Raw genomic sequence first — 27524 nt, forward strand, 5'->3', positions numbered from 1 at the left:
AGACTTCTCTATCTAATGTGGTCCATAGAGATTCACCATCAAATACATGTTCCCTCAAAAGTACTAAAGGAGAATAAAAATTGGGGCAATAGTGATGAAATCTATGATAATTTGCTCAAATCTACAGGCTGAAATGTTCCCTTCAATGCTCTGCTTTTTAAAATGGTGAACTAAGAGAAAGTCAACTTATTGCTTTGGGGAGTGAAATTCCACCAATTAGGGAGGAGATTGGAAACATATGGGAATATAGGAAAAATGAGGACAAGAGCATATTTTTCTTTTTTCAGAATAGGTTTACTGCCAAGATATAAATGGCCCCTTTGCCCTTCCAACCCCATCCTTGGAATGACAATGTTTTATGACACAGCATTAATATAAGAGGCCACTGAGAGAGGAAAGAACAGCCACCAGCCCTACTTCCCAATTTAGTTTTGAAAAAAAAAAAGAGAGATTCAGAACAGACCTGCTGGCATGATGCTATCAGCTCATCGTAAATAGATGGTACAGTTAATGAGCACTGAACTGTCTCTTAGAAGAAACACATGTTCATGTGTAATAACTCACAAAAGTTATGGCAATGTCATCTTTGTGAAATAAATCAAGCATTAGCAAGCCAACGTTTCGTAAGAATGAGTAGTTAAGAGATTCACGAAACATAGTGCCTTTCCTTCCATGTAGAATAATCATCATATAAAAAGTACACCTGGTCCCAAATCATGACATCAGGCCCTCTCAATTCCTGGCAAATAGATGGGGAAGAAATGGGAGGTAGTGACAGATTTTATTTTCCTGGGCTCCAAGATCACCACAAATGGGGACTGCAGACAAGAAATTAAAAGACGCTTGCTCCTGGGAAGGAAAGCTATGGCAAATCTAGACAGCATACTAAAAAGCAGAGACATCACCTGCCAACAAAAGTGTGTATAGTCAAGGCTATGGTTTTCCTAGTTGCAACGTATGGCTGTGAAGAAAGGACCATAAGAAAGGCTGAGCGCCAAAGAATTGAGGTCTTTGAACGATGGTGCTGGAGAAGACTCACTCCTGTGAGTCCCTTGGACTGCAAGGTGATCAAACCAGTCGGTTCTACAGGAGATCAACCCTGACTGCTCTTTAGAAGGCCAGATCCTGAAGATGAAACTCAAGTACTTTGGCCACCTATTGAGAAGGAGGGACTCACTGGAGAAGAGCCTAATGCTGGGAAAGATTGAGGGCAAAAGAAGAAAGGGACAACAGAAAATGAGGTGGCTGGCTGGAGTCACTGAAGCAGTAGGCGTGAACTTAAATGGACTCCAGAGGATGGTAGAGGAGAGGAAGGCCCAGAGGAATGTTGTCCATGGGGTCATGATGGGTCGGACATGACTTCACAACTACAACAACAACAAAGTCCCAAATCAATGAGATGTCAATACTGAATTGTATTATCCTTCAAAACAGGGGATACTTTTAATATAGCTCTGAGTACCCTTTATATCAACAGCTTAGAACTTTTTAGTCAGTGACCTCATGATCATTTCTACAAAGGGGGCAACATTCGTTTGTATAATTGTTTGTGTTTCTTACATCTATTACACAGATCAGGCCCCTATGTATATTACTGCACGTTAGCAAACTTGGACATGCTCCCTACATAGAAGTAAATAAAACAAGGAGAAGCAAAGCCTGAAAACAGTTTTCCCCACATATATTGATTTATTCACATTGAAAATAGGCAAAAAGGTTGTTTATAATTAAAAAAAGTTGGAAGGAGAGTCATGAATTTAACAATAACAACAAAAAAGAACAGTTTATAAAAACAATGGATATTCTATCTTGATGTAGCCTAGGACGATGGAAGTCACAAGCTTTGGTTGATCATTGCTGGCAGTAGACTGCCTTCACAAAAATAGAAATGTTCCCCTAAATTATACATAGTACAACCAGGTGAAGAAAAAGTGTCTGATGCACCATACTCAGGGGAAAGACTTTTAGATTGGACATTCATTATTTGAGGTCCTTTGCCAGCTGTATTCTTAGTGACAAAATGTTCCAATTGGATATAAAATATTAAAAGATATTTATGCACGTACTGTTTTCCAACAGTAGTAATTCAACTGTTTTGCAGAGGTTCTGAAAAGATGGTCCAGGAGGCTTCCGCCATGTGACTATACCACAAATTCTTCTGGGAACTGATCATCTCCCAAGAGATCTAACGACAAGCAGTTCATGGACCTTTTTCCATAGAGGGCTGACTTAGTTTTACAATCGGCTGTTGAATACACACATCCATAGCTGGCTAGCTTATCCTCTAAGGCACAACCAAATGTATAACTGTGAGAGGTATCCGAAGACAGCATGGTACTCAGTGGTGGGTGTAGACATTTGCGGAGACGGACGTCATCTAGACTTTGGCTATACTGCTCTGGGGACTTTGCTGCTTTCGGTAGGGAAATCTGCCAATTAAATAAGAGCACATCTTTTTAAACATTCCGCATTTAGCAAACAGGACATTGTAAATACGTTTGTTTATGTAAATTGCCCCGATTATCCCTCTCATCCAATACTACCAGCATTTCTTTTGTGAAACCTGTCTCATTGAAAAAGCTATGAACTAACTATAAACAATTATGAAATTGCTCAGTGCTCAACAGCTACATTCTAAGTTCCATATGTATTATTCCCGCTGATATATACACTAAACTAAGTGTTAAATAAACTGAATTAAAAAAATTGAGAAACACATTTAGCAAATCACATGTATGCAACTTGCTATGAGCACTTTGTTTTATCACTGATTTAATATATTTATTAATATATTGTTAATATAATTTTGTGTGTATTACGTGATCTAACTTGAACATCAAGTACTGACATTTTGATGTTCTGCTGGAGACTCAAATAGTAAAGTCTGGTAAGGTGGACTGTTTACAGAAAGGGTCAAATAAATATCAACTGCATAAAAAAGATATGGGAGACAGAATTCCAATATATATGAATTTTCATTTCTGCAGGTTATTTATGAAACTGTAGCAAATAGAACTTCTGTGCACAGGAGAGACCAATACGATTAAGGAAGATTATTCTAATGTTTGCTTTTCTCTTCATTCCTTTTGGATTGTATCCACTAGACCAGGAGTGTCAAACTTGATTTCATTGAGGGCTACATCAGGGATGTATTTGACCTCAGAGGGCTGGGGTGGGCATGGCCAACTCTACGTCACTCATGTTGGGGGCGCCTCTGACAGCCTGAGCGCTCTGCCAGCGAAAATGGGCTCTCAAGTTCCGTTTTTGCCTGTGATGGCTTCCTACAATCCTCTACCAGCGAAAACAGAGCTCAGGAGGACCACCCGCAGCAGTTTTCTCTGGCAGAGGCACCACGGGCCGGTCCTTTGCTGTTTCCAGGGTGGCCACACAGACCAGATCTAAGCACCCCGTGGGCTGAATCCGGCCCCAGGGCCTTGAGCTTGATACTCCTGCATTAGACTTTAAATAGACTTTATTTAATGTGTATACAAGGTTTTCAAAATGTAATAAATATAATGATGACAACAACAAAAATAAAAAAGAAATGGTTCAGATGAAATATCATTTTGTATTCTGTTCTGACCACCCAGAGCTAGCATATGAAGTTAGTAGATATCTTGAACAATGAGCTATATCCGAGAAAACCCCAGTTCAAATCCTTTGTAATCTATGAACTTCATAGGATGTTATTTTTTGTCAGTGTAGCTTATCTTTACTGAATTGTTGTAGGACTAAATAGGGTGTCCTTCCTTCCCATATACCTGCAACGCAATGACTGAAGATATTAATACTGAGAAGCCTTCAATCAAAAGGACTCCAAGCCCTTAATGGTAACTAAGTTATACTTTATAAATATCTGGACATGTGCCACCAAATCTGAGCACTGTTATAATTCAACAGAAGAGATATGCAACGTTTTATTATATTTACAGAAATGTGCTACAAGACCGCAATCTTAACTCCTTGTTTAGCTCTCATTCTATAGTAAAAAGGGATACATAAGATCTTCCCAGGTTAGGCTGTGTCTATGCAGCTGAACAAATTCAGTGTTACACCGTCAGCACTTGATATGTATCAACTGTTTGAAGAATTTCACAATTTAAAGAGAGTGAACTAAGCTACCTAGGATTATTGATTCCAGGGAAATTAATCATTTTTGCCTTTGCTAAGATGAACTTGACTTCACTTTCATATCTTTGTTGCTCATGTATGTTAGGAAGTGAAACTTGGGAAACATTCTTCACTGAGCACTTTGAGCTCCCCCAATAAACTGAGAATAAATAGCAAATCCCACAAATATGTTCAGTTTCTTTCAGCCACACTTGGAACATACAGTAGCGACATTAACATTAAAGTGAAAAAATATAAGTATATTTCTATCTCTAGGCCAGGTTATTCTTGCTTAAGCATTTCACAGGACTCTACTTCGGAAACTAAATCCAAAAACTAAGACTTTCTATGAATTCTTTGTTTGGGATCGTATCCAGTTTCTAGAATAGGTTACACTAGGTTTTTAGGTGTAGAAATAGATGTGTCACAAATCCAGATTTCCTCCCAAATAAAACGAGTGGATTTCTTTTGTCAGATGGTAGCATTTTAAACTTCTACATCTTATGAGTAACTCTTCTGTAGCTAGGGAATTTTAAAAGTATGATTTCTGGGGGCCAGCCAGGAACAACAGGATGAAATGATGATGCATAAAATGGGCAATGTATGAATTTGGGCAAAAATATTGGAGGTAAGATTTCCCCCCGAAGTAGTTGATGTGAAACATGCTGTTTTCATTTAGATGTGCACTGAAAAACAAAAACAAAAAAAGGTAAAAAAAGATTTCATTTCTCAGCACTCTGCCATCAACCATCGTGGCACAATTTTGTGATGGTGGCATTCTGGTGGACTCACAGAGGAATTAAAGTGCCAGGGTAGAGCAGAAGAGAAATGAAATGGGATTTAATTTCACTCTTTAATGGATCATGATCTTACCTGATTAAGTGAGTCCGCACTCTGGCCTTTGACCTTTATTACGGTGACATGTACCACAGATAGAGGGTTCTTATTAGTATCTGTGAGGGACAGAGAAGAAACCAGCAGAGTCGGTGACAGTCAAAAATGAAGACAGGTTCTGCAGCTTCCAGAGACAGAGTTGGAGCCAGCTCTCAACATACAAATCAATACAATTGTAATCAAAAGAAAAGACTCAATTCAATGTATGATAAACTCTGGGTTGCTAAAATGAGATCCTAAAATAGTTCAAGTCAGTCAGTCAGAATAGCAAGACTTATTTCTTGCAGAGGAACACCATAGGAGTAGAGATTGTAGTCCCATTAAGTGTAAACCTAATTCAAAGCTTGAGTACGTCTACTGTATAAATGGGCCAACGGTGCTTGGTTTTAGTTGGATCTGGATGCATTGATTTCATAGGTATGCCTACATACAGATTAGAATTTGTATTTATTTAAAAAAAAACTTCAGTCCAAAAGACAAGCTTTCCAGTAATATGAATCCCCTTGTTTTAGATTACTTCCTGAAGGTAAGGGATGATAAAATAACAATTTTTCACCAATTTTCCTCCCAATATAATTTATACCTACTGGCCAGTCATAATGGTATGCTGCCCAACAGTTCACACATCCAGTCTTATAGCTATCTAATACACTATGGTACACTAATACTCCCAGGTAAATGCATCTAAGTATTTAACAACAATTTGTAAAGCAAGTTATAGAGAAAGCAAACATATTATATATTCAAATTGACTTTAAGTTTCTAAGATTCATAAAAAGTGCTGAATGTGTGAATGCTTCATTTAGCAATTTAGGAACCTCACTGTTTAGAGAAACTGATGAATTTACAACTATTCCTTATGAAATCCAGACCACACAAAATGTTGGCCTTGCAGCTTTCTTAATCAACTGTGTACAAATAAATCTACCCATACATGTCTTCCTTCTCCCTTTACATACAAACTCTTCCAGTTCAGTGAAATGAAGTGTCTTACATAAAATTGATCTCATCTGAATAACAGGTAATCCAGCTTGTTTTAGTTAGAATTAAAGAATATCAACATTTTACTAACAGGAGACAACACTGACACATGAAGAAGAATCATGCAAATGCCATCTTACCTTGGCACCAAATATCATCTTTTGCCTGACAATCAATAGATTCCTCATGGATCATTTCTTCAAAATGAGATTCATCTGCAGGTAAAGTGTCTGCCTCATCCACAGCCAATTCCACTTCTGGACACAATATAAGCACAGTTAGCAAGAACGCTGCCTTTTTATAAACCCACCTGCCTACCATTTTTCTGCTGTTTCCATCTAGTCTTGGAGACAAAATGGCTACTAGTGATTCTGTCCTTTCACAACTTACCATCATCGTGCAAATCATTTTCGGCTTTCTCTTTGCTGCTGCTATGAATTCCAGAGCTACTATAACTGATGTTGGAACTGCAGGACTGCTCCTTCTGATGGATTGGATCCATCCCAAAGGGTTCGTCCACAGACATCTCCATGGAGATGTGTTGTCTCGAGTCAGCCTCAATGCCAGAGGTGTGTGAACTCCCATGGCTGTCAGTAGACTGTCGAGATAGGCGGTTGTTACTCTCACTTCCTCTGCTGCTCCCACTGTCATGCGAATGCTTATCTGATGGATCAAAATCTATCTCCAAAGTATCACTGATGTAGGATTCTCGATACCTCTTTTTCTCTGGGAGATAAAGAAAAGTGTGAAAAAGAAATAAATAAACCAAATTTTACGTAACGAGTTAGATAAATACCAAAAATACCAAAAATGATATAGGAAAAGGAGAAATAAAACCTAGCAACCAAGAACTAGGTTATTTTTAAAAAGGCAATATCCCATATAATATATAGCATTTGTTGCAGTGGCTAGAATGCAGTACTGCAGGCTACTTCTGCTGCCTGCTGGCTGCCTGTGATTTGGCAGTTCAAATCTCACCAGGCTCAAGGTTGACTCAGCCTTCCATCCTTCCGAGGTGGGTAAAATGAGGACCACTTTATTGGGGGCAATATGCTGACTCTGTAAACCTCTTGGAGAGGGATGTAAAGCACTGTAAAGCAGTATCTAAGTCTAAGTGTTATTGCTATTGTTCCACATAGCAGTTTTCCTTGCTCTTCATTCAACTATACTTCTTTTGCATAGGAATTATTCCATGTATTGAAATTAATACAAATGGATATTCTTATAGAGGAAAAATAAATTGGAAACAGTATGAATGCATCCCTACCAACATGCAATATTTATTCTGAATGTAGGATGTGATCTTTTTTGATGCGAATTTTATGTTTGTTTTGCAGCTGATTGTCACTGAATCAATCCGTGATTAATCAGTGATCAATCAATTAATCAGTGATTAATTTGGCACAAGAAACCATTGGTTGCCCCCTAACACCACTTGATGACATAGCCAAATCTCATTGTTTCAGCAGAGTAAGGAAGATACTTAGGGACGATTGACATCCTGGTCAGTGTCTTTTTTCACTTTTACCATTGGGCGGAAGACACAGTAGTATAGCCAGCTGGACAAACACGTTTAAAAACAGCTTTTATCCATGGACTGTCAGACTTCTAAATACAACTACAATCACTCCATGCATACATGGAAATATGACTGGTTTCTTTCTAATTACTTCTATAAGGACCATTTTCTATATTATTCATGTTGTTTTGTATTTTGTTATGGATTACATCAGTAGAAGCTAAATCAATTTCATTGTATATATGTACAATGACAATAAAGGTTATTATTAAATTATTCAATATTGCTCCTGCTTGACTCAACTGGATCAAATAGTGTATTTGGCTTACCAAATAAATATTTACATATTCAACCCACCCCACCAACCCACCCACTAACCAACTTAATTTCATTTTTTAAAACATTTTTATTGGCAGTATCATTTTCACATACCTTCTGCATCTTCCATTATCTGGATCTGCTTGAGTATAGGCTGGATATTAAGAAACAACCGGTGACTGTTGCTAAGCAGGTGTAGCAAATGCCGAGATCGGAAGGGGCAGCCTGTGTAGTAAACCAACTTACGGGCAGAAGGCAAGCCATCTGGCTGGATCACAAATTTTTTCCCCTAAATTAAAGAAGAAAAAAAGAAAAAGAGAAGAGAGAAGAGGGAAGGAAAAAAGTAAGACTTTGAAGGACACTACAAAGAGTCATAGAAGCTGTGCATTAAAAAAAGGCCTTTACTATGATGAATAATAAAATTAGACTACAATAGAATTCTTTATTGGCCAAGTGTGATTTGACACACAAGGAATTCGTCTTTGGTGCATATGCTCTCAGTGCACATAAAGAAATATAAAATACATTCACCAAGAATCGTAAGATACAACATTTAGTGATAGTCATAGGTTATTAATGCACAATCAAATCATACTAGGAAACAAACAAAACAATATAAATTGTAAAGATATAATCAACATGGTTATAGTCATAAGTGGGAAGAGATAGGTACTAGAAAGGAAGAGAAGAATAACAGTAAAACAGTCTTAGTAGATCATTTGACAGTGTTGTGGGAATTAGTTGTATAGCAGAGTGATGACAGTCGGGAAAAAACTGTCCTTTTGTCTACTTGTTCTGGTGTGCAGTGCCCTATAGTGTCATTGTCAGGCCTGCAATTATATCCCTTTTAGGATTTTTGGCCTGCCACACTTTCTATTATTTTCCTATGCTGTTTCATTCGTGTAATAATTGGGAGGGGGAATAGAAAGGAGTAGAATTGTGGAATGTGTTGTTGTCACTGTCCGCACCTCTGCACCTGGAGGAACCAGCTGGGTGGAGATGCCAGCATGGCCAAAGAAGATTGGACCATGTGATGGATTTATAGGTGTGGGGATAAGATCATGAACTTTCAACTGGAATCCCAGGAAGTTTTCAGATTTGGGATTTTCCACAGTCGTTGCCAACATGTCTGTCTTATTAAATTGGATAGCTCTGCCTTGGACTCTGATTTAATTCTGCATGATATTTGGAACGCTGACAGTCATTTTGAGGGTAGAAGTTAAAACAATTTATGTCCAAGATGTGAGGGGTCTGTAGATATTTTCACAGCCCTCTTTTTGACTCGTGCAGTATTCAGGTCCTCAACGGAAGGCAGGTTGGTAGCAATTGTTTTTTCTGCACTTCTAATTATCCTCTGAAGTCTGTATCTGTCTTGTTGGCTTGCACAGCCAAACCAGACAGTTATAGAGGTGCAGATGATAGACTCAATAATTCCTCTGTAGAACTGAATCAGCAGCTCTTTGAGCAGTTTGAGTTTCCTGAGTTGGCGCAGAAAGAACATTCTTTGATGTGCTATTTTGATGACATTTTTGATGTTAGGAGTCCATTTTAAGTTTTGAGATATAATAGAACCGAGAAACTTGAAGGTCTCTACTGATGATACTGTGTTGTCTAATATTGTAAGAGGTATTCAGTATTATTGTAAGAGGTTCTAGTATTGAATAAAGTTATCTAGGGATGTTCAAGTACAACTTTTCTTGTTGAATTGTGACTGCTTCCTATCAGTAAGCTTATCATCCTGGTCCCAACATCTTTAAAACTTGGCTTCTTCAGATGTCAAGATCTTTTAAGATCCAAACTACCCTCAACTATAAAAGGAGCATATTGGCACACAAGCAGGTAAAGAAACTTTGATGGGTTGAGGCTGTATCTTTGCACTATTGTCTGGGATTTTTATTTTTTATTTTTGCTAAATTCAAGCCTTTTCTGGGGTAAAGAATGTACCTCCACTACATACAAGCATTGATTCCTTTATACCGGGGTAAGCAATGCATGGCTCTGGAGCCGCATGTGGCTCTTTCATCTCTCTGCTGCAGCTCCATTGCTCAAAATATGCATCACAACAGCCAGTGTGTGATACCTGCCGGCACGTGATTTATTGAGTTTTTTGACCCCTGGTAGGCCAACCATGGATAAATCCAAGAAAAGAAAAGTTTCAGAAGAAAACAGAATGTTTAATTCAACTACATATGCTAGTTCTGTGGCGGCTCAGGAAATAGTCAGGCACGGGAAGGGTTTTGCAGCTCCCGATGTTTTCTTTTCTGTGGGAAACGGGCCCAAATGGCTCTTTGAGTGTTTAAGGTTGCTGATTCCCTGCTTTATACAGTTTCTCTCCGAGATTCCATACAAGCAATTACCTGTCAGTTCAGAGGCAGACAATTGGGTTTCTTGCACCTAGTGATCCTGGAAGAATCTGGCAGGTTCATATGCCAATGGAGAAGCTAGAGGGCTAATCAGAAGGTGACCATCCTCTTGTGATAAGCTTAAAGGAGATTCTATTCTAAGAAAATCATGACTGATTCTTTTTGACTTTGCTGTGGACATGGACCACCATAGTTTTTGCCAGAGCCAGAGCAGCAGGCATATCACATTTCTAGCACTCAGAATTTTCATCCTCTTCACAGAAACATAGTACAGGGGACTTGAAGCACAATTTTGTTACTACTTCTTTCCCAAAGCACTTCAGGCCTGGACAGATTCATTTCTTGGAAACTCTCTATAAGGGAACCGCAAGTTCATTCCGAGCACATTTGGAGAATAGGGAAGGCTCAATGGATCCACCACTACTAATTTCCTAGGTTATTTAATATATGAGATGAAAGAAGTAATAAGTTAGCCATCAGGTTGACCAGTGAAGGATATGTACTCTAGGTCAGTGGTCACCAACTGGTGGTCCACAAGAAAATTTTGGTGGGCCGCAGAAAAATTATTTGCATTTTTTTATATTGCACTAAATCAGGGGTCCTCAAACTACAGCCCCTGGAGTGGATATGTGCAATGAATGCTTGTGTTGCTGCAGAGAGTGTCCTCCTTCGGGGTCTTTTTGTACAGGTTGGAGGGGGTAGAAATTCTGACTTGGGGTCTGCTTTGGCCTCCTGGTGCAGGACTTTGGGCAAAGGCCAGAGGGAAGTGACGCTGGTGGAACTTCCTTGTTCCAGTGGGACTGCATCATGGTCTGGAACTGGCTGACAATCTCAGCCCATTGAGCCTCCAGGCCCTGCACTCCCACAGGTCTTCCTTCTGCTTGGAAAGCCTATGCTCGTTGTCCTCAGTGAGGTGCTTCTGCTGAGCCTCCTTCTCTGTCATATCCAATTTGAACTGAGCCAGCTGTTTTGGCAACTCTTTTTCATGATGGCTGCTTAGCTCCAACAACTGCTTCCTCTTGTGGCCCTAAGGAGCCCAGGTGAGCAGGTGAGGAGTGGCTGGGAGGGGTGGGGTGGGGTGAGTAAAAGCCAGTAAGGCACCCCTTGATGTGGCCACGCCCACCCAGTCACATGACCACCTAGCCATGCCTGCCCACCCAATCATTAGGAAGATCATATTAGTGGTCCACGGGATTTAAAATTATGAATTTAGTGGTCCCTGAGGTCCAAAAGGTTGGGGACTCATGCTCTAGGTTATGTAAAAAGTCTTTTAGCGCTAACCAAAAATTGGGACCATTTTCACTTCAACTTACATAGGTGTGCAGTTTTCTTTTCTCCTCCTATGTATTCACTGCCCTCTTTTGGCATTGCTACTGCAATTTATTTTATTTGAATACATTATCATTGCAATTCTATATAGAAGCTCACTTAATTCACTTGGATTAATTCCTGGGCACACGAATAGAGGACTACAGGATTTTATCTTTTATCCATTTCTGTTCTAGAATACACACACATACAGATTCATGTATGTTCATACAAGGACATTTTGTATTTGATTTATATGTATATGTTCTTATCCAAGCTTTTAACAAATAACATGATTTAAACTAAAAGTAGGTTTAAGAAGTCATATTTAACACTTACCAAAAATGCAACTTTTCCAATATGTGACCAGGGAAAATCATAAAGTAGTTGACGAACATGGTTTATTTCCTGTAACAATATTAAACGCATGAAAATCCATTTCCCCCCCAAAAAACATGATTCTAAAATTTGATCCATGCAATATTAAAGGCTTTTTCTGCATCTAAAAAAAGTGCCACAATGACATTGTTTACATTGAATTTCTAAAATCATCTATTAATAGTTTAATATTATGGTAGATTTGCTTTACTTTTGTAAAGCTGGATCATGCAGTATGAACTACAGAAAGAACTATATTTTTGAAATCTCCATGCTAAAGTTATTGTCAACATTTTAACAAGAACAGTTAAAACTGAGTATCAGTTCTTTTCCTGATCTTAATATGAAATTCAGAATGTAAGCCTCAGTAAAACGAAGAAAGAAACATTCTGGTGACATTAACTTCATTATATACTATCAACAATACTGAAGCCAAAATTTCCATTAAAATGTCTATTAAAAATCTATCTGGACCAGGGACTTTCCTTGTTTTTACGGATTTAATTTATAACTATCCAAAAGCTCCTTAATTTTCTTTTCAAAGATACTTGAAAAGTATCTTGAAATTCCTTTGACCTTTTCTTTCAAGATACATATGTAATAATTCAGTGTTTAACATATGTTTTGAAAGTATTCAACATACAGTAATTATCACATTTGCAGAGTGTCTATTAATATGAAAAGCTCATCTCACGTTCCTTTTTGAACTAATCAAGGAAATGTAAATCTTTTAATGGTGATACATTAATGGGTATTCTTAACCTTAAGTCATATTAGCAGAATGTGGCTGGATGTAACAGACTGTGCAATTGTTTCTGTGGTTTACTAAGGATAAAGATATTAAAAAATAATCCAGTCAATAACAAATCTTATATGGGGTTAAAACAAAAAGCTTATTTTTACTTTGGTGTATTTAAGGTTTACATATAACTATACAATTAAATTCAAACATATAATTTGAAAATACACTTCAACTATGTAATCAAAATAATTTAGAATAATACTGTGAGCTAATGTCAGAATAAAAATATAATTAAAATACACAGCTAATGTCATATAGCAGTAATGGTGAACTTTTTTTGCATTGCGTGCCAAAAGCGTGCCCACCCGCATAATTTAAGCCCCCCGTGCCATGCGCCCTGTGCATGCATGTGTGATTCCCCCCCACTGCCCCATGCATGTGCACATGGCTTTCTTGGAGCCTGGGGAGGGCAAAAAAATGGCCTCCCCAACTCCCCAACCCCCCCATGGAAACAGCCTGTTTTCCAAATTCCAGTGGGCCCGGTTGCTCAATTTTTTGCCCTGTCCATGGTCCAGAGGCTTTGTACACATGCCATAGATTCACCATCACAGTCATATAGTCTACTTTTTAGTGAAACAGATGAACAAAGCATCTATAGAAAATTTCTGGCTTATCTTTTATTGGCTAATAATAATTAATAACATTAATCAAACATTGATGAAATCCCAAATATTTTTAATATCCAAATCTTAAAACAAAAATTTTAAAACCTATCATTTTCCCCTACAATCCCACTGATGAAAAAGAAAGTAACACGAGTACTTGTGAATAGACTGAAGAATCAACACTAATTTTATTCATTTATATCCCACCTTTATTATTTTTATTCAAGGCAGAGAACATATCCAACATACCTTCCTCCTCCTACTTTCCCCACAACAAAAACCCTGTGAGTTGAGTTGGGCTAAGAGAGAATGACTCGCCCAAAGTCACCCAGCTGGTTTTCCTGGCTAAGGCGGGACTTGAACTGACAGTCTCTTGCTTTCTAGCCTGTTGTCTTAACCACTGGTCCAAACTGGCTCTGGTTATAATACTATATTATGGCTGAAACTCATGTCCAAGAACTGAACTGAAATTAATGTGACTTGTTTCTGAATATAAGCCTGCTCCAACATACATGACTCTTCTATTACGGAAAGACTTGTGTCTACAGGCATTGGATGGACTTCCTAATTCTGGCCTGGCTACTTTGCATTGCATGGACAATACTCATTTGTATGTCCTTGAACACTGAACATGTGACCGATGGAAACATTAAAGTCAAGCTTAATAAAGTGAGACCTTCTATACCTGAAGGGATATCTCCATTCCAATGCTATGGATGTTCCTACCTGATAGATGTGTATCCCTTTCAGTGTCAAACCAAGGATGATTGTGGGACGATCCTCCTTCTTATCCTGAGAAGAGAGATTCAGCATGATAAGGAGTTCTGCATCTTCACTTCCCTGAGAATTAGTGAAGATGCTACTACCCACCAAAAGACAGCCACAGCCTATAGTGATTCTCAACCTTACACTACGCAGGCTAGAACTATGGTCAAGGTTATCTCCCATCAGCAACATTTCTCTCCCGTAAGCAATACCCTCCTTTGGAAAATAAGATTTTGTTACATTCATCCATGCTTTAGTAACCTCTTGAAGGAATGACTGAAATATTCTATGTAAAGAGCTGACCTTGAAGAGTCAGGAGACTTTAGCTGCTTTCCTCCAGAAGATGTGGACATGTGGGAGCATGTTGAACTAAATTGGGAGTGACTGCATCTGTTGGAGGGAGGCTACAAGTTCTGCTCAAGCTTCTGCTTTAAATTCTTAAAGTTGTTTCCAAGCTGAAATTCCTATGGCAACAATTATCTCAATGTGTCTCTACATTATCACTCTTCATCCTGTTTCCTGTTGAAATCTGCCTTGTAGAGCAGGGGTATAAAACTCACACCCCGCGGGCCAGATGCGTCATGCACTGGCCACACTGACACCCGCTTTAGCAAAGGGGGGGGGAGGAAAGTTGCAATATGTCACATGACACCGCTGTGACAATGCGAGTTTGGCACCCCTGCTGTAGAGGTTACACCCTGTGGTTGTGTTCATACGATACTTTCAACCAAATCAGGAAAAGACCCAGCAGCTGCTTTTCCACACTTGATACTAATGCTAAGCTGGAATTAACATTAGCTGTTTCATGGCTTGCCTTCTCACGCAAACAGGTTAATTTGTGACTTAATACCTTGTGGTATATATTCTGTGATTGCAACCTATGTGAATGCAAGCTAAGTCCAGCACTGTTATTTTCTGTTGTTGGGTCTAAACTAAAGAATGGTTTACTTGATCACTTTAAGGAGATAAGCAAGACTTTTTGCAATAGCATTTGAGAATGGAACTGGACATTTCATTGATTTTTAAGATTTTTGGGGAGGGAATCAACTAGTTAAAACAATACTAATGTTGCTGAACACTTTATTCTGTTCTGGATGCTGGGTCCTTTCTCTGTTAAGGAAAACAAATTATCAAGAAAAACCCTTTCTCTCAGATGTCCTACGAAATACTTCTTTCTAGCACTCAGCAGTTTGAGAAGGAAACAGCATAAAACACACACACACATATCACTATTTTTCTGTCCAAAGGGTAACTTGTATCAAACTTTTCCAGTCATTTCAGGACTGATGAAATGGAAGATGGAGTGAGAAAAGCTTTATTTATTTTTTATTTTTTTAGCAAACACAGGTTGTAGCTAATAAGCTAACAAGTCAAGCTCCAAAGGATTAGCCAAGACCATCACAAGATCTCTGAGAAAAGCCTCAGCAGGATGCATGGAAGCCTTTTGTTCTCCACCTTGGTTTCATTGCTAGGCAGCATCCACCCATGATAAACAGGAGCTATGAATTAGGGAATTAACAGTTTAAGGATTAGGTTTTGGCTGGAGCAACTCTGAGTAGTAATTCCAGATTTCTCTTTTATCCAATTACGCTGATTATGAAAGAGCTTCTTGTATGGGCAGTTTAACAAATGTTGTTTTGAAAACTTTGGTTGAAATCTATGCCTACTTAATAAACAATTTTCCATCTTTCTTCTTTTTCTTCTTCTTCTTCAACACCGCCATCACAGAAAGCAATAGTGAAAGAGAAATAAATAGTGTTTGTCTAACCATCAACATATGGGAGATGGGGAGGAAGAGCACATACACACTCATAATCACTCCCTCCCTCCCTCCCGCCCTAACTCCAGTATTTCAAGTTAAGCAGGAATCCAAGTATTAAAGCAACCAATTTTCAACTTGTTGCATACTTGGGCATGAGGCATGTTAGATCTTGCCAGTTTTTAACACTTTTAGTTTACGTCAGGCAAAATCCATGAATATCTTAAAAGAAAAAGGAAATATGACAATAGAGGAAGATAGAACGTTGACAAAAAACAAGATTTCTTTTACTGACTATTCTAGTGAGGTGCAAAGCCTTGCTATAGAATCATATAATGTGATAGCTACAGCTCTTTCAAAATACATCTAGGATAGGAGCTCAAAAAAGATCTACTGGCAGGCAGAATATTATAAGCAGGGGTGTCCAACTTTTAAAACTTGCAGTCTTCAACTCGCAGAATGCCTCAGACAGCATAGCTGGTTGGAGAATTCTGGAAGTTGAAGTCCATAAATCTTAAAGCTGTCATAGTTGGACACCCCTGTTCTAAAGCTTGAAAAAAGGCCTCTTATTGCACCTTATGCAATCTGTAGAAATGGACAGGGACATCTTCCAGAAGACACGACTCCTTGACATACTTCAGAATTGCTTCTCTGGTTGACAGACCTTTCTGTTCTCGGTGCATCTCCGGTGCATGCTTCAGGATGTAATCACTCCCCCGTTTGGCAATTATCTATCCGAAAGGGGGGAAAAACCATAATCAGTTTCCCTTCAATAAATTGACAGGAGAAGGTAGCGAAAATTCAACACGTAATGATATTAAGCTAAAAGTAAATTGTCTCAGAAGTTCTTAACGGCCAAACTTTGAACTGCATTTAGTACAAGCTGTTTGTGAGAATGCATTTTCACATTTGCCCGTCTTTGCCAAATAGAGAGCTTTTTCAGCGCTATTCCTGACTATGGAAGGCCTGACCAATGCCTTCATTACAATCTCTTTAATTTTGTAAACATATCTTTCCCAAAATATGTTAATCTACAGTTTTCTTGCAGCATTAAGGCTTTTATTGTGTACTTAGCCAATTTCTTATTTTTAATGTGAAAAAGAATTAAACTATACAGCATGTTGAACTCCAAACAAGGTGAAGTGCCATATTCAAATGTATAAAAAATAAGTTAAAATAAATACAAATATGCATGGATCTTTCTTCTCTAAAGGAGTTAGCTATTATTACTTGCCCCTTGCCATCTGTAATATGAACTTTCTAACTTGGTTTCTCTTTAAGTACATGGCAAAACTGCTCAATAAATAATAATGAAAACATTTATGGTAGGTATATTTGTGATTTTCAAAATAATGTAAATTTAAGTAGTGTAAATTTTAATCTGGACTGGAGAGAAGTACAGCAGATGTTAGTTTTTCTATGTGATTGCAGCTCAATAATAATTGAATAGGTAAAAAGTCTTGTCTTCAGAACACATTTTTGCTAATAGACAATTATGTTCAGACTTCACTACATGGGAACCTTCCAGATGTGTATATACTTAACAAATGGCCATACTAAGTGAATTTTGGTGGTGCCCGAGTTGGGGAACTCTAACTTAGTTTATTTTTAAGTTTTTGCTATCTCATCAAAATGGTTATAACTGATAATTGACCTAATGTTAGCAAACATGGGTGTAGAAAGAGCTCAGAATACCCCAGGTGTCTTAAGGCATTATAGTGGGACTATCATCCTAGATTTGAATCAACAGCTTCTTAGCTTTTCAAAGTGTGTGAACCCAGAAGAATTTCTCCTGCATGCTGGCCTCTATGACAGTTAAGTACTCTGTAAGAGAGTAATCTAAGAAGGTTTAAGAAGTAGGGTTTTGCAGATCTTCAAAGGAGTTCTTCAATTCATCAGAAGTCTGAGCAAACACACCTTCAAAGCAATTCATTGAAGCAAAGCAATGCCTTCCTCCTAATCGGCAGATCAGGGCCTCCTTGTCATTTTGCTTGCAGAAAAGTGGATCAACCAATCAAAGTGGAAGTAATCTCCACATATTCCCTCCCCCCCCCCATTAAAGGGGCACCCAAATGCAGAGATATTCTTAAATAGAGGAAGAATATAGCAATAGCAGTTAGACTTATATACCGCTTCATAGGGCTTTCAGCCCTCTCTAAGCGGTTTACAGAGTCAGCATATCGCCCCCAACAATCCAGGTCCTCATTTCACCCACCTCGGAAGGATGGAAGGCTGAGTCAACCTTGAGCCGGTGAGATTAGAACCGCTGAACTGCAGATAACAGTCAGCTGAAGTGGCCTGCAGTACTGCACCCTAACCACTGCACCATCTCGGCTCATGTTATCTATGCTTCCTTGAACTCCTGGAGTAAAGGTGGGACAGAAATCTCATAAATTAAAAAGCTGGTTGAAACCAATAGATGGCAATAAGGAGAGTACAAGGCTCATTGACCTCACCTGGCAGTTTTACAAGTCACCTGGACACTTCTCAATGTATGGAGGCTGTGCCTATCTTTCAACTGGAGATATTTCCTCCAATGTTGTGTCTCTGTGGGTCACCCAGACTCTATGCAATTCTTAGCAGCTGGCCTACATATGATCATGTTTGTTAGGGAGCTAGTATGGATTTAGGGGGCTTTTACAACTGAGACCGACTATGCTAGCATTCTTCTGCCTAATCACCGTCTGACCTTTAAAAAGCCCTTAAGATCTACCTTGGACAAGAATTCCTCCTGAATATCCTCTTAATTAGAGGGAGGATCCCTTAGGCGGCTATGGTATGTCTGTTCTTTGTGTGCCTCATCAAATTTCACACAGTGTTAATTATCTGGCTGCCTGGGGGCCTGATCTTTCTTAGCTCATCAGCTCAGCACCAAGGGTTTAGGAACCAGATTTCCAAACAAAATTGCTTGTTTGCTTGCTGCTTTTGGCCTCTTCCCCAACAGCTACGACCAAAATCACAATTCTTTGCTGCATGCTGCAACAATCCTGAAACTCGGAATCAACGGAGAAGTATTATATGCATAATCTCACTGCTATACCTGGGGGAATTGGGAGAGACACGTCCCACTGGATGCCAGGCTCCTTTCTGGTAGCAAATTACCTACCTGTCTGATAGCAGGCAAATAATAAGATAAGAACAATGAGGTTTGGACTCTAGGTGCTTGCTAGTACCAAAACTGGCTCTAAGGACAGATCGATGCTATTCGTTTCCCACATCACTTAGGTTAATTTTATTCTCAATAGAGAATATCCACAGGAGAGGAAACCGTGGTTGGCTGAGACTGAAATACTGTTTTAGGAAGATATGTGTATACATAATATTAAAACCATCCTTTCTCGATATAAAATTCCCTCCTGATCCCCCAGGAATGTATTTCTGGTTCAGCCTAGTTTCCACAGTCTTCAGGAGAACAGGCTGCGGCCAGTGAAGTGTTTGCTTCAGGAGAATTCCCTGTGTCCCCTTTCCACCCTGCACTCTTAATGACCTTATTGGACGGGGAATTTTCAGGAAAGGCTGAAGATTGAAGGTTGCTGGTTAGGAAAAAACTTGATTCTATACAATCTTCTTTCTCAGTGCCATCCCCCTTTTTTTCATTTCAAACATATTCCAAAGCAGAAGCAGAACGTCCAGATCCAGTCACAGTTTTGTTCCATATAATATTAACCTTGTGAACTCTCAAGCTCCCTCTTTCTGATATGTACTCAAGATGGACAGCAGTAGTGGGCTCCTGCCGGTTTGGCCCGGTTTGGCCGAACTGATATTAGTTTGGCGGCCTGGGTCGCTGGAACCAGCAACAAACCCAGGCCTGCCATGCCCCCAAACCGGTTTTCCAGGTGGTGCAATAGGCACTGCCATCTTGTTTTTTGTTTCTGTGCATGCGCAGAACAATTTTTATTGTAGTGTGCATGCGCACGTAATGCGCAGTGCAGCCATGAGCAAACTGGCAATAACTATTGCCGGTTTGCTCATGGCTGCACTGTGCATATACCCAGAAGAGGAACTGCCCAGGGGTCATGCACACCCCCGAAAATTAACTTCTGGTTTTTGGTGTGCACATGCGCACCAGTCAGCTAGTCTTCCGGTTACTGGCACACATGTGCACATGATGATCTGCTGGCCGGCACGCATGTTCACACTGGAAAATGGAAGACCAGCTCTTCCAGTTTCTGGCACTGCTGCACGCACAAAGACCAGCTGATCGTCACACATGCATGCATGCCAAAAACCCAGAAAAGGAATGGGCTATGCCTCACATGTTAGGCAACATGGCTCCATGTTCCACTTTGGGCACGTGTGCCACAGATTTGCCATCACGGGTATATAGCATGTGTGCATTCATGCTATATATTTGTACACTTTTGAGAACAGGCAATAATTTCATTTTTAATGTGTGCCCGTGTTCCCACAGTAAAAATATGACAATAAAAGTTATCTATCTGCTGAAGATCTGTGAAGAGAGACTCTGGGAGAACTCTACAGCTGCCATGAAAAAAAAAAACATTTGAGTGGCTCATCCCACAAGGATGTGACCAGCATGAATTGGAGACTGAATTCAGATTACTGCAGTGGTGGGTTGCAGGTGGTACGTCCAGGTACGGGTGTCCCGGAGCCTGCCTGGAGCACTGGGTACTATTCCGGTACGGTGCCCCGGAGGGCCCACCCACTTGCCCGAATTCCTTACCTGTCCTTTAAGCCTCTGGCACTTCCACACATGGCGCATACGGCACCTGTGCAATGCTCCAACAAGCAGCTGGAGCATCACAGAGGCTTGCAGAGGCATCACAGGCAGGTTCAACGCATGCGAGCACTGCACGCGTCCATGTGGGTGACGCCGGGCACGTTCCAACTGTACTAGTTGGAACGTGATCCGGAACCCACCACTGGATTACTTGTATCCTGTCCAGGCAAAGGTGAAACAGGAATGCAAAGAAAGTGCAAAAGAAGAAAAATTCTTAAACTTCTTTGAACTCACAATGCCTCAAAGCCTAGTGGTTTAGCTTCATTTCCAGACTCACCCATTGAGGGAAGTATGTCTGAGGTTCAAAATAGTTCTCTCCATGGACGTTATCCTTGTAGTCACCAAGGTCAACCTGCAGACCATAAGCAGCCAATAGGAAATAGATTTCTTCTTTGTTGGTGCACCGTGACTTCAACACTTGTTCCCTCAGATGGCAGTAGTAATAATGCCGGGCCACCCTGTCACTACAGGAAAGGTAAGAATGAGGTAGGAGAAGAGGACAGACCATTAGTTAAAAGCAAAACGGTAGAAGGGAAAAGAGGATATGTAACCAAATTCCCATCATTACAGGATTTTTATACTGATGAACAATCAATTCCAACAATTTATTGTTAGTTATGTTGTTTAGGGAATAATCTAAAATCTTCCTAAAATCATCTGAGAGGCAGAAAATTACTCCTTGGATATTATTTAAGGCAACCTCTTTACTCAATTTTCTCCTAAGATACCGAATACCGTTTTTATTATTCTCAGCAACTTAATCAATAGAAGCACTGGCCATACTAACTATGAGTGAAGGGAATTTTAACTATGAATTCGGTGAAGCCAGACCACTTAGAAGTTTAGCTAAGGAACAAACCCTATACAATTTTAAATAATTAGGCACAAGGGGAGATTATTCTGAGAGAGAAGAAACCTATAGAGGGATATATTCCATATTTTGTTGCCCTGATTCTAAGTGAAGACTTTGAGGTTATTTTGACATAAAACACATATAGAGCAACTGTGCTGCAAAGTTAATATATTGTTCATGCTAGGAATACTCAGCAAATCTCAATAAAGCACCTGAGTGCCGTTTTGTTCTTGAATCCTATTTCTTGACACACAAAAGAATGCTATGAACAGAGAAAACTCCAGTCTAGAAAATGTTTGGGATTTTTGCTTTGTACAACATATGCCATTCTGAGGATCTGGTTTCTCCTGGAATGAACAGCAAAGTATTTTTCTGATTTCAGAAGAGAATTATGTCTGCTTCAGTCATTCCCCACCTAAAACAGACAGAAATGGCACCTGCTTAGAACACCCTGAGGCATGTCTACAGAGGCCATGAACCTTCTTCTTGTGATTGGAGGTCCAGATCATACATGGAGATAACAGAAGCAGCCTATGTAAATTCAGAAGTCAATCCTTTTGTTAAAAAAAGGGAAGCCCTGCTGGGTTTCTGGTAACAGAAGTCAAATTAATTCATCACAAAATAACCACAACCAAATGATTCTAGTGGTTAAAGAATCAGGCTAAAAACTAGGACAGGACTTCTAGTTCCATTTTTAGCATGGTGCTAATTAAGTGACCTTGGCCTTGTCAATTTCAGCTGTAAGAAGAAGGCAATGGCAAACTACTTCCAAAAATGTTGCCAAGAAAACTCCAGGGACTTGCCATGAGTCATCAATGACTCAAAGGAACCAAAAAAAGAGAAAGAGAAGACTCTAGGGCAGTGTTTCTCAACCTTGGCAACTTGAAGATGCCTGGACTTCAACTCCCAGAATTCCCCAGCTGGCTGGAGAATTCTGGGAGTTGAAGTCCAGACATCTTCAAGTTGCCAAGGTTGAGAAACACTGCTCTAGGGCCATGATGGCAAACCTATGGCGTGTGTGCCAGAGGTGGGATGCAGAGCCCTCTCTGTGGGCATGCGTGCCGTTGCCAGCTGCTCCTCTGGTTTCCGATGTGTTGGAAGCCAGTTGGTCTTCACGCGTGCAGGAGTACCGGAAACCCAAAGACCAACTGGCCAGTGCACATGCATACGCCGGCCAACTGGTTATCGGGTTTCCAGCTCTCCGGTGCACAGGAAGACCAGCTGGCCAGTGCAAAACCCAAAGACCAGCACACACACATGCACACACATTCTGATTTGGGGAACTTGGTGCCGAAAAAGTTTGCCTTTGGGAATTGAACTGAATTAAATTGAACTTTCCTTGTTACTGAGACAGATGATAAAGAAAGTTATTTTACCTGTGTCATCCCCACATTATAACAATGGGCCATAAAGAAGACAAACCAGTCAATTGTGTACAAAAATGACCTCTGAATGGCATCCTAAAGGGAGGTTTTCTTAGAACAAGAGAAACAAAGAAACCATTTCAACATGAAGCTACCTTTCTAGGATTGTGGCTAAGGATATATACTTTAAGGAGCGCTCATAATTATAGAGTTTTGACCAAGGGGCTTTGGAAAGCAGTAAGGGAAACTGTGAGAAACATTCTTATAAAGGCGGGGGAGAGATGCCCTCCATTCAGCCCAAAGGAAAAGAAGCAACATAGCCTTGTTCAGATCCAAACTTGAAATGATTATGCAAATGAAAATGCTAAGCTTCAATTTAGACATTTTGAAAGTTTCTTGTCCTAACCTAAGGGCACAAATTCAGCTTGCTGTAAGGGACTATCACACAAATATGTTCTTTACTTGCCCATTTTTGAAAGGCTATCTGTCACTTGCAGGCTGAATTCATTCCATAAGAATCAAATCTATCCCAAGTTCTAGTTTCTTTTTCCTCTACTTGTACTGTTTTTTCTTCATTAATAAAACTAAACCTCCCCCACCAAAAAATGTAATTAAAGATGAGTAGAAGATAAATTGTTTGTAGCATTGTCAGATATTATTAGATATTAGTATGAAAGTGAGGTAGCTGATAAAGAACATCTGAAAGTGTTCGATGCTTTAAACACCTATTGCGCTTCCTCGGTAGTATTTCTGCAATGTATTTGGTGCACCAGTAGTTCCAATTCCTAGATCAGGGGCACTTCAAATGGCCACTCATATTCTGATCATGTCATGACTTGACTACTTCAATGTTCTGTACGTGGGGCTACCCTTGAAGACTACCCAGAAACTTCAATTGCTGCAAAATGTGGACATGAACAGTAATGGCAAGATAGAGTGACTATGGATATTTGGATCTTCAGAGACAAGGGTTTGTCCATCTTTAGTTCTGGATGAACTACTCCAGACAGACCCAGTGTGCAGTCTGGGGGTCTTCCTAGACTTGTAATACCTGCTTGAAGAACAGGTGGCAGCCATGACTAGGAAGGTCTTTGCTCACCTTGGCGTGGTGCACTAGTTGTGCCTATTCTTGGACCAGGAGGCTCTGCTCACTATAACTCATGCCCTTTCAACATCTCATTTAGACTACTGTAACATGCTCTACATGGGCCACCCCCTGAAGGGCATTCAGAAAATTCAGCTGGTGCAGAACATGGTTGTACAGGTATGGTTCCAAAATATACAACATGCATAGTACCACGTCTGCAGGGACTGTATTGGTTGCCAGTATGTTTCCAGGTGCAATTCAAGATGCTGGTTGTCACTTTTAAATCTCTATATGACTCCAGACCAGGTTACTTGAGAGATCACCTTTTCCCAAGAATCTTTACCAGTGCAACTTGATCTAGCAGAATTGGGCATGCTGCAGATCTCATCAGCCAAAGAGTATTTGGCTGGCAGGGTTTTTTCCACGGTGGCTCTTCTCTATGGAACATCCTCCCTTTGGAGATTAGAATGGTCCCAATCCTGTTAGCCTTTCTTAAGGACCTAAAAACCTGGATATATTTCCAAACCTGGGTCAAGGGCCCCTTTCCTGGCTTTATTACCAGGTTTTTCACCTGCTATGCATATTTATTTTGAATGTTTTAACCGTGATGTATTTTTTGAATTGTAAGCCACTCAGAGTAATTGCCTGAATTAGGCAGCTATAGAAATGTACTGAATGAATGCATGGATGGGCATGCCTTGGCACTATAATACCTCTGCTTTATCAGCTGATTTGGTTACTGATTTGACTCTGAAAGTGATTCAAGGCTCTGGTTGTTATCTATAAAGCCCTTCATGACCTAGGGACCTGGTTACTTAAGAAACCATGTATCTCTCATAATATCTGCCTAGCTGGATTAATATGCTCCAAATTTCTTTGATTAAACAATGTCATTTTTCAGAATCCCATAATTATACTTATTTTCTTTTCACCCACAAAACATGGCTTGGGCCTTATTATGAGGGAAGGGTTGTTTTGGGATTGCCGAGCAGCTGTTCTATTCTGAGCGGGCTTCCAAAGAGCTGGGCACAGCCTCATGGGTGAATGGCTGTGCACTGTCACAGCAGAGCAACACAACAGCCATGAAGCGACCATGTTCATGAGCAGCCACCCGGCAAACCCCCTTTCCAGCTGGCACAGTGCCAATCACTGACCTAGGGGTATCACCAAGTCAGTGGTGAGTGCCTGTTCATCGCTGCCCGGCTCCCATGGCTTATGCGCCTTCGAAATGCCAGTGAATGGCGCTCTGCATGGCTGGAGAGGGGGGGTTGCACGAACAGTTGTTCTGCTCGTGCTCACACACCTCCCAGCCTCACGATGCCCTGGCCCCGCTCTCCCTACCGAGCCAGGGCACCTTGGCTGCTGCCACCACCATCCCAGCATGGCTTTTTCGGTGGCTTCCAAACTGAGTCTTCTAGCAGTGGCCGCTCTGGGCGTACGCTCTATGGTTGTACGCTCTGCCGGCAGCTGGCCCACAACCATAGAGTGTATGCCCAGAGTGGCCACTGCTGGAAGACTCAGTTTGCGTGATCGCTTCATGGCTGTTGTGTTGTGCTGCTGTGACAGTGCAATATAGCTATTTGCCCCTGAGGCTGTACCTGGCTCTTTGGGAGCCAACTCGCAAGAGAGAAGCCACCCAGCAACCCCTTCTTCAGCTGGGCACAGCACTGCTCACCAATGTAGCGGTATCCTGAAGGCGCCAAACAACGTGATCACCTTTGCCTCTCCCTCCGGTTGCCGCGGCTTATTACCTTCGGGATACTGCTAGGTTGGTGAGCGGCGCTATGCCTGGATGGAGGTGGAAGGTTGTCCAGGGCACTTTTTGTGGGGGAGGGCTTATATTTTTGCCCAGCAGAAAAATGTGGCATGGCCTTATTATCAGGACATGTCATATTTTCGGGGAAACACGGTAATAGCATCTGCCCTCTGGAACAATGCTCTCTCCATCTGGATGGATCCCACTCTGCTGTTGTTTAGAAGAGTCATAAAGCCATGACTCTTCACATAGCCTTTGGCAAGGCAGGATGAGATACACATACACCATTTTGCTTGCCATTTTTTTTATTTTTATGTTTTAGTGACTTTATTGTAATTTCTTTGATTATTACGAACAGCCCATAGGCATACCGAGCTGTGCAGCATACAAGATTAATAAATTATTATCATTTTTATATATGCAAAAATGTGTTGTGCAGGGGGGGGGGAAGGTGAGTTGGACTGCCTACAGGTATATGTGTTATACCTGCCTACATCCCCTTAAATATGATTCATTTTTCCTGAAATCAGATAGCAGTAACTATGTGAATCCGGAAAAGTTTCTTTGGATTTCATTTAAAGTGATGCCCACGTGTCTGATGTGCCTTCTCACACATAGTACATATCACCTTTTCCTTTTCAAATCCAGATCACTGCACAACCCTGGTAGAGAATGCAGCTCTGTTAAAGGTGTGTGCACAGGTGTTTCCATGCACCTGCCATTCATACTTTCATGTTTGCTATGCAAAAAAGCTCTGCAAGTATGACAACAGGCCATTATAGGTAATACAGTTAATGAAAGAGTTAATCTAACTTCTATTGTGGAAAGGGAGCACCTTCAGACCTCTCTGACAGTTTGAAGAGAGGCAACATTTTTTTCTAGCCAAAGTCATCTTATGACTTGTATGACTACCTTAGTGCGAAACTATTATTTTGTGTTTGACAGTGTAGGCTGCTACTAATCCAACACATTCACAATCCATTGCCTCCTAAGCAAACTGTCTACAGAAAGTAAATACGACATTATATTAAATAGAAGAACAAAAGGGTGACATTGATGTAGAGGATTTTTTAAAAAGTAATAATCAACAGTACCTTATAACGCGTCCATTTTCGACATAATACTGTACTCTGAAGAATGCAACCAAAGGAGGGATGAACTTTTCTGTTCCCTTTGAAATAAAAAACAACAAAAGTCAGACAACTTCCAGAATCAATCAATCTATCAGTCTATCTATCTATCTGTCCATCTGTCCGTCCGTCCATCCATCCATCCACTAATCCATCTATCTCATTTCTAGGTCTTCCTGATCTCTCAAAACTATCTCCTGATTCTAATTGTTTGACAGTTTTATTCTCAGTCCATTTTGAAGCTATGCAACCATCAAAGGGCTCAATCACAATAGTCTACTGACATGAATGATCCCAAAGAGAGGATCCTAAAGAGCAATCTGCAGGTTATATTTATTAAACTACTTTAAACTATCTCTGAATCTCACTCTGCACTAGTTTGATTTTCTGTAACAACAGAGATTAAAATTGTTTTAACTGGAGTCAGATTGTACTGGCTATCTGCCAGCAAATGACAATTAGGTATAGGTGTGTTGATGCTTACTTGTATTTTATTTACAACATTTATTTTAAAATATTAAATTTATTATACTTTAGTCTCTGTCTTTTTAATACTGATTTCTGAGAGACCCTACATAATCAAACCCACATATTTAACCAGGTATGTAACAGCCAACATGAAAACGTGGCTGCCAAAGTAGATAAATAAACTGATAAAGATACATTATACTTAAGTCCCATAATGACTCATCCTGATGTTTATGGCAGTGGCACCACAAACAGTGAAGCCTAAAGTTAAATAACATAAATAAATAATAACTGAAAAACCTTGCTGTGCTTACAGAAAAACA

The 27524-nt window shown here is 40.1% G+C and overlaps 1 protein-coding gene across 2 annotated transcripts in view; it reads right to left on the reverse strand.

Annotated features, from left to right (window-relative positions):
• Window positions 1-1664: 1664 nt before the first annotated feature.
• Window positions 1665-27524, reverse strand: part of FRMD1 (FERM domain containing 1) — a 52821-nt gene continuing 26961 nt past the window's right edge. For both annotated transcript variants that reach the window (XM_032215074.1, XM_032215075.1), the window contains 10 exons: window positions 26698-26774; window positions 20821-21007; window positions 16378-16533; window positions 14005-14070; window positions 11833-11901; window positions 7937-8111; window positions 6376-6711; window positions 6126-6242; window positions 4984-5063; window positions 1665-2429 (listed from right to left, as the gene is read on the reverse strand). In XM_032215074.1, coding sequence (XP_032070965.1) covers window positions 2142-2429; window positions 4984-5063; window positions 6126-6242; window positions 6376-6711; window positions 7937-8111; window positions 11833-11901; window positions 14005-14070; window positions 16378-16533; window positions 20821-21007; window positions 26698-26774 — 1551 coding nt within the window. In that variant the 3' untranslated portion in view covers window positions 1665-2141. The remainder of the gene's footprint in view (window positions 2430-4983; window positions 5064-6125; window positions 6243-6375; window positions 6712-7936; window positions 8112-11832; window positions 11902-14004; window positions 14071-16377; window positions 16534-20820; window positions 21008-26697; window positions 26775-27524) is intronic.

Source organism: Thamnophis elegans, chromosome 4 (assembly GCF_009769535.1).
Source record: "Thamnophis elegans isolate rThaEle1 chromosome 4, rThaEle1.pri, whole genome shotgun sequence".
Taxonomy (NCBI): Eukaryota; Metazoa; Chordata; class Lepidosauria; order Squamata; family Colubridae; genus Thamnophis; species Thamnophis elegans.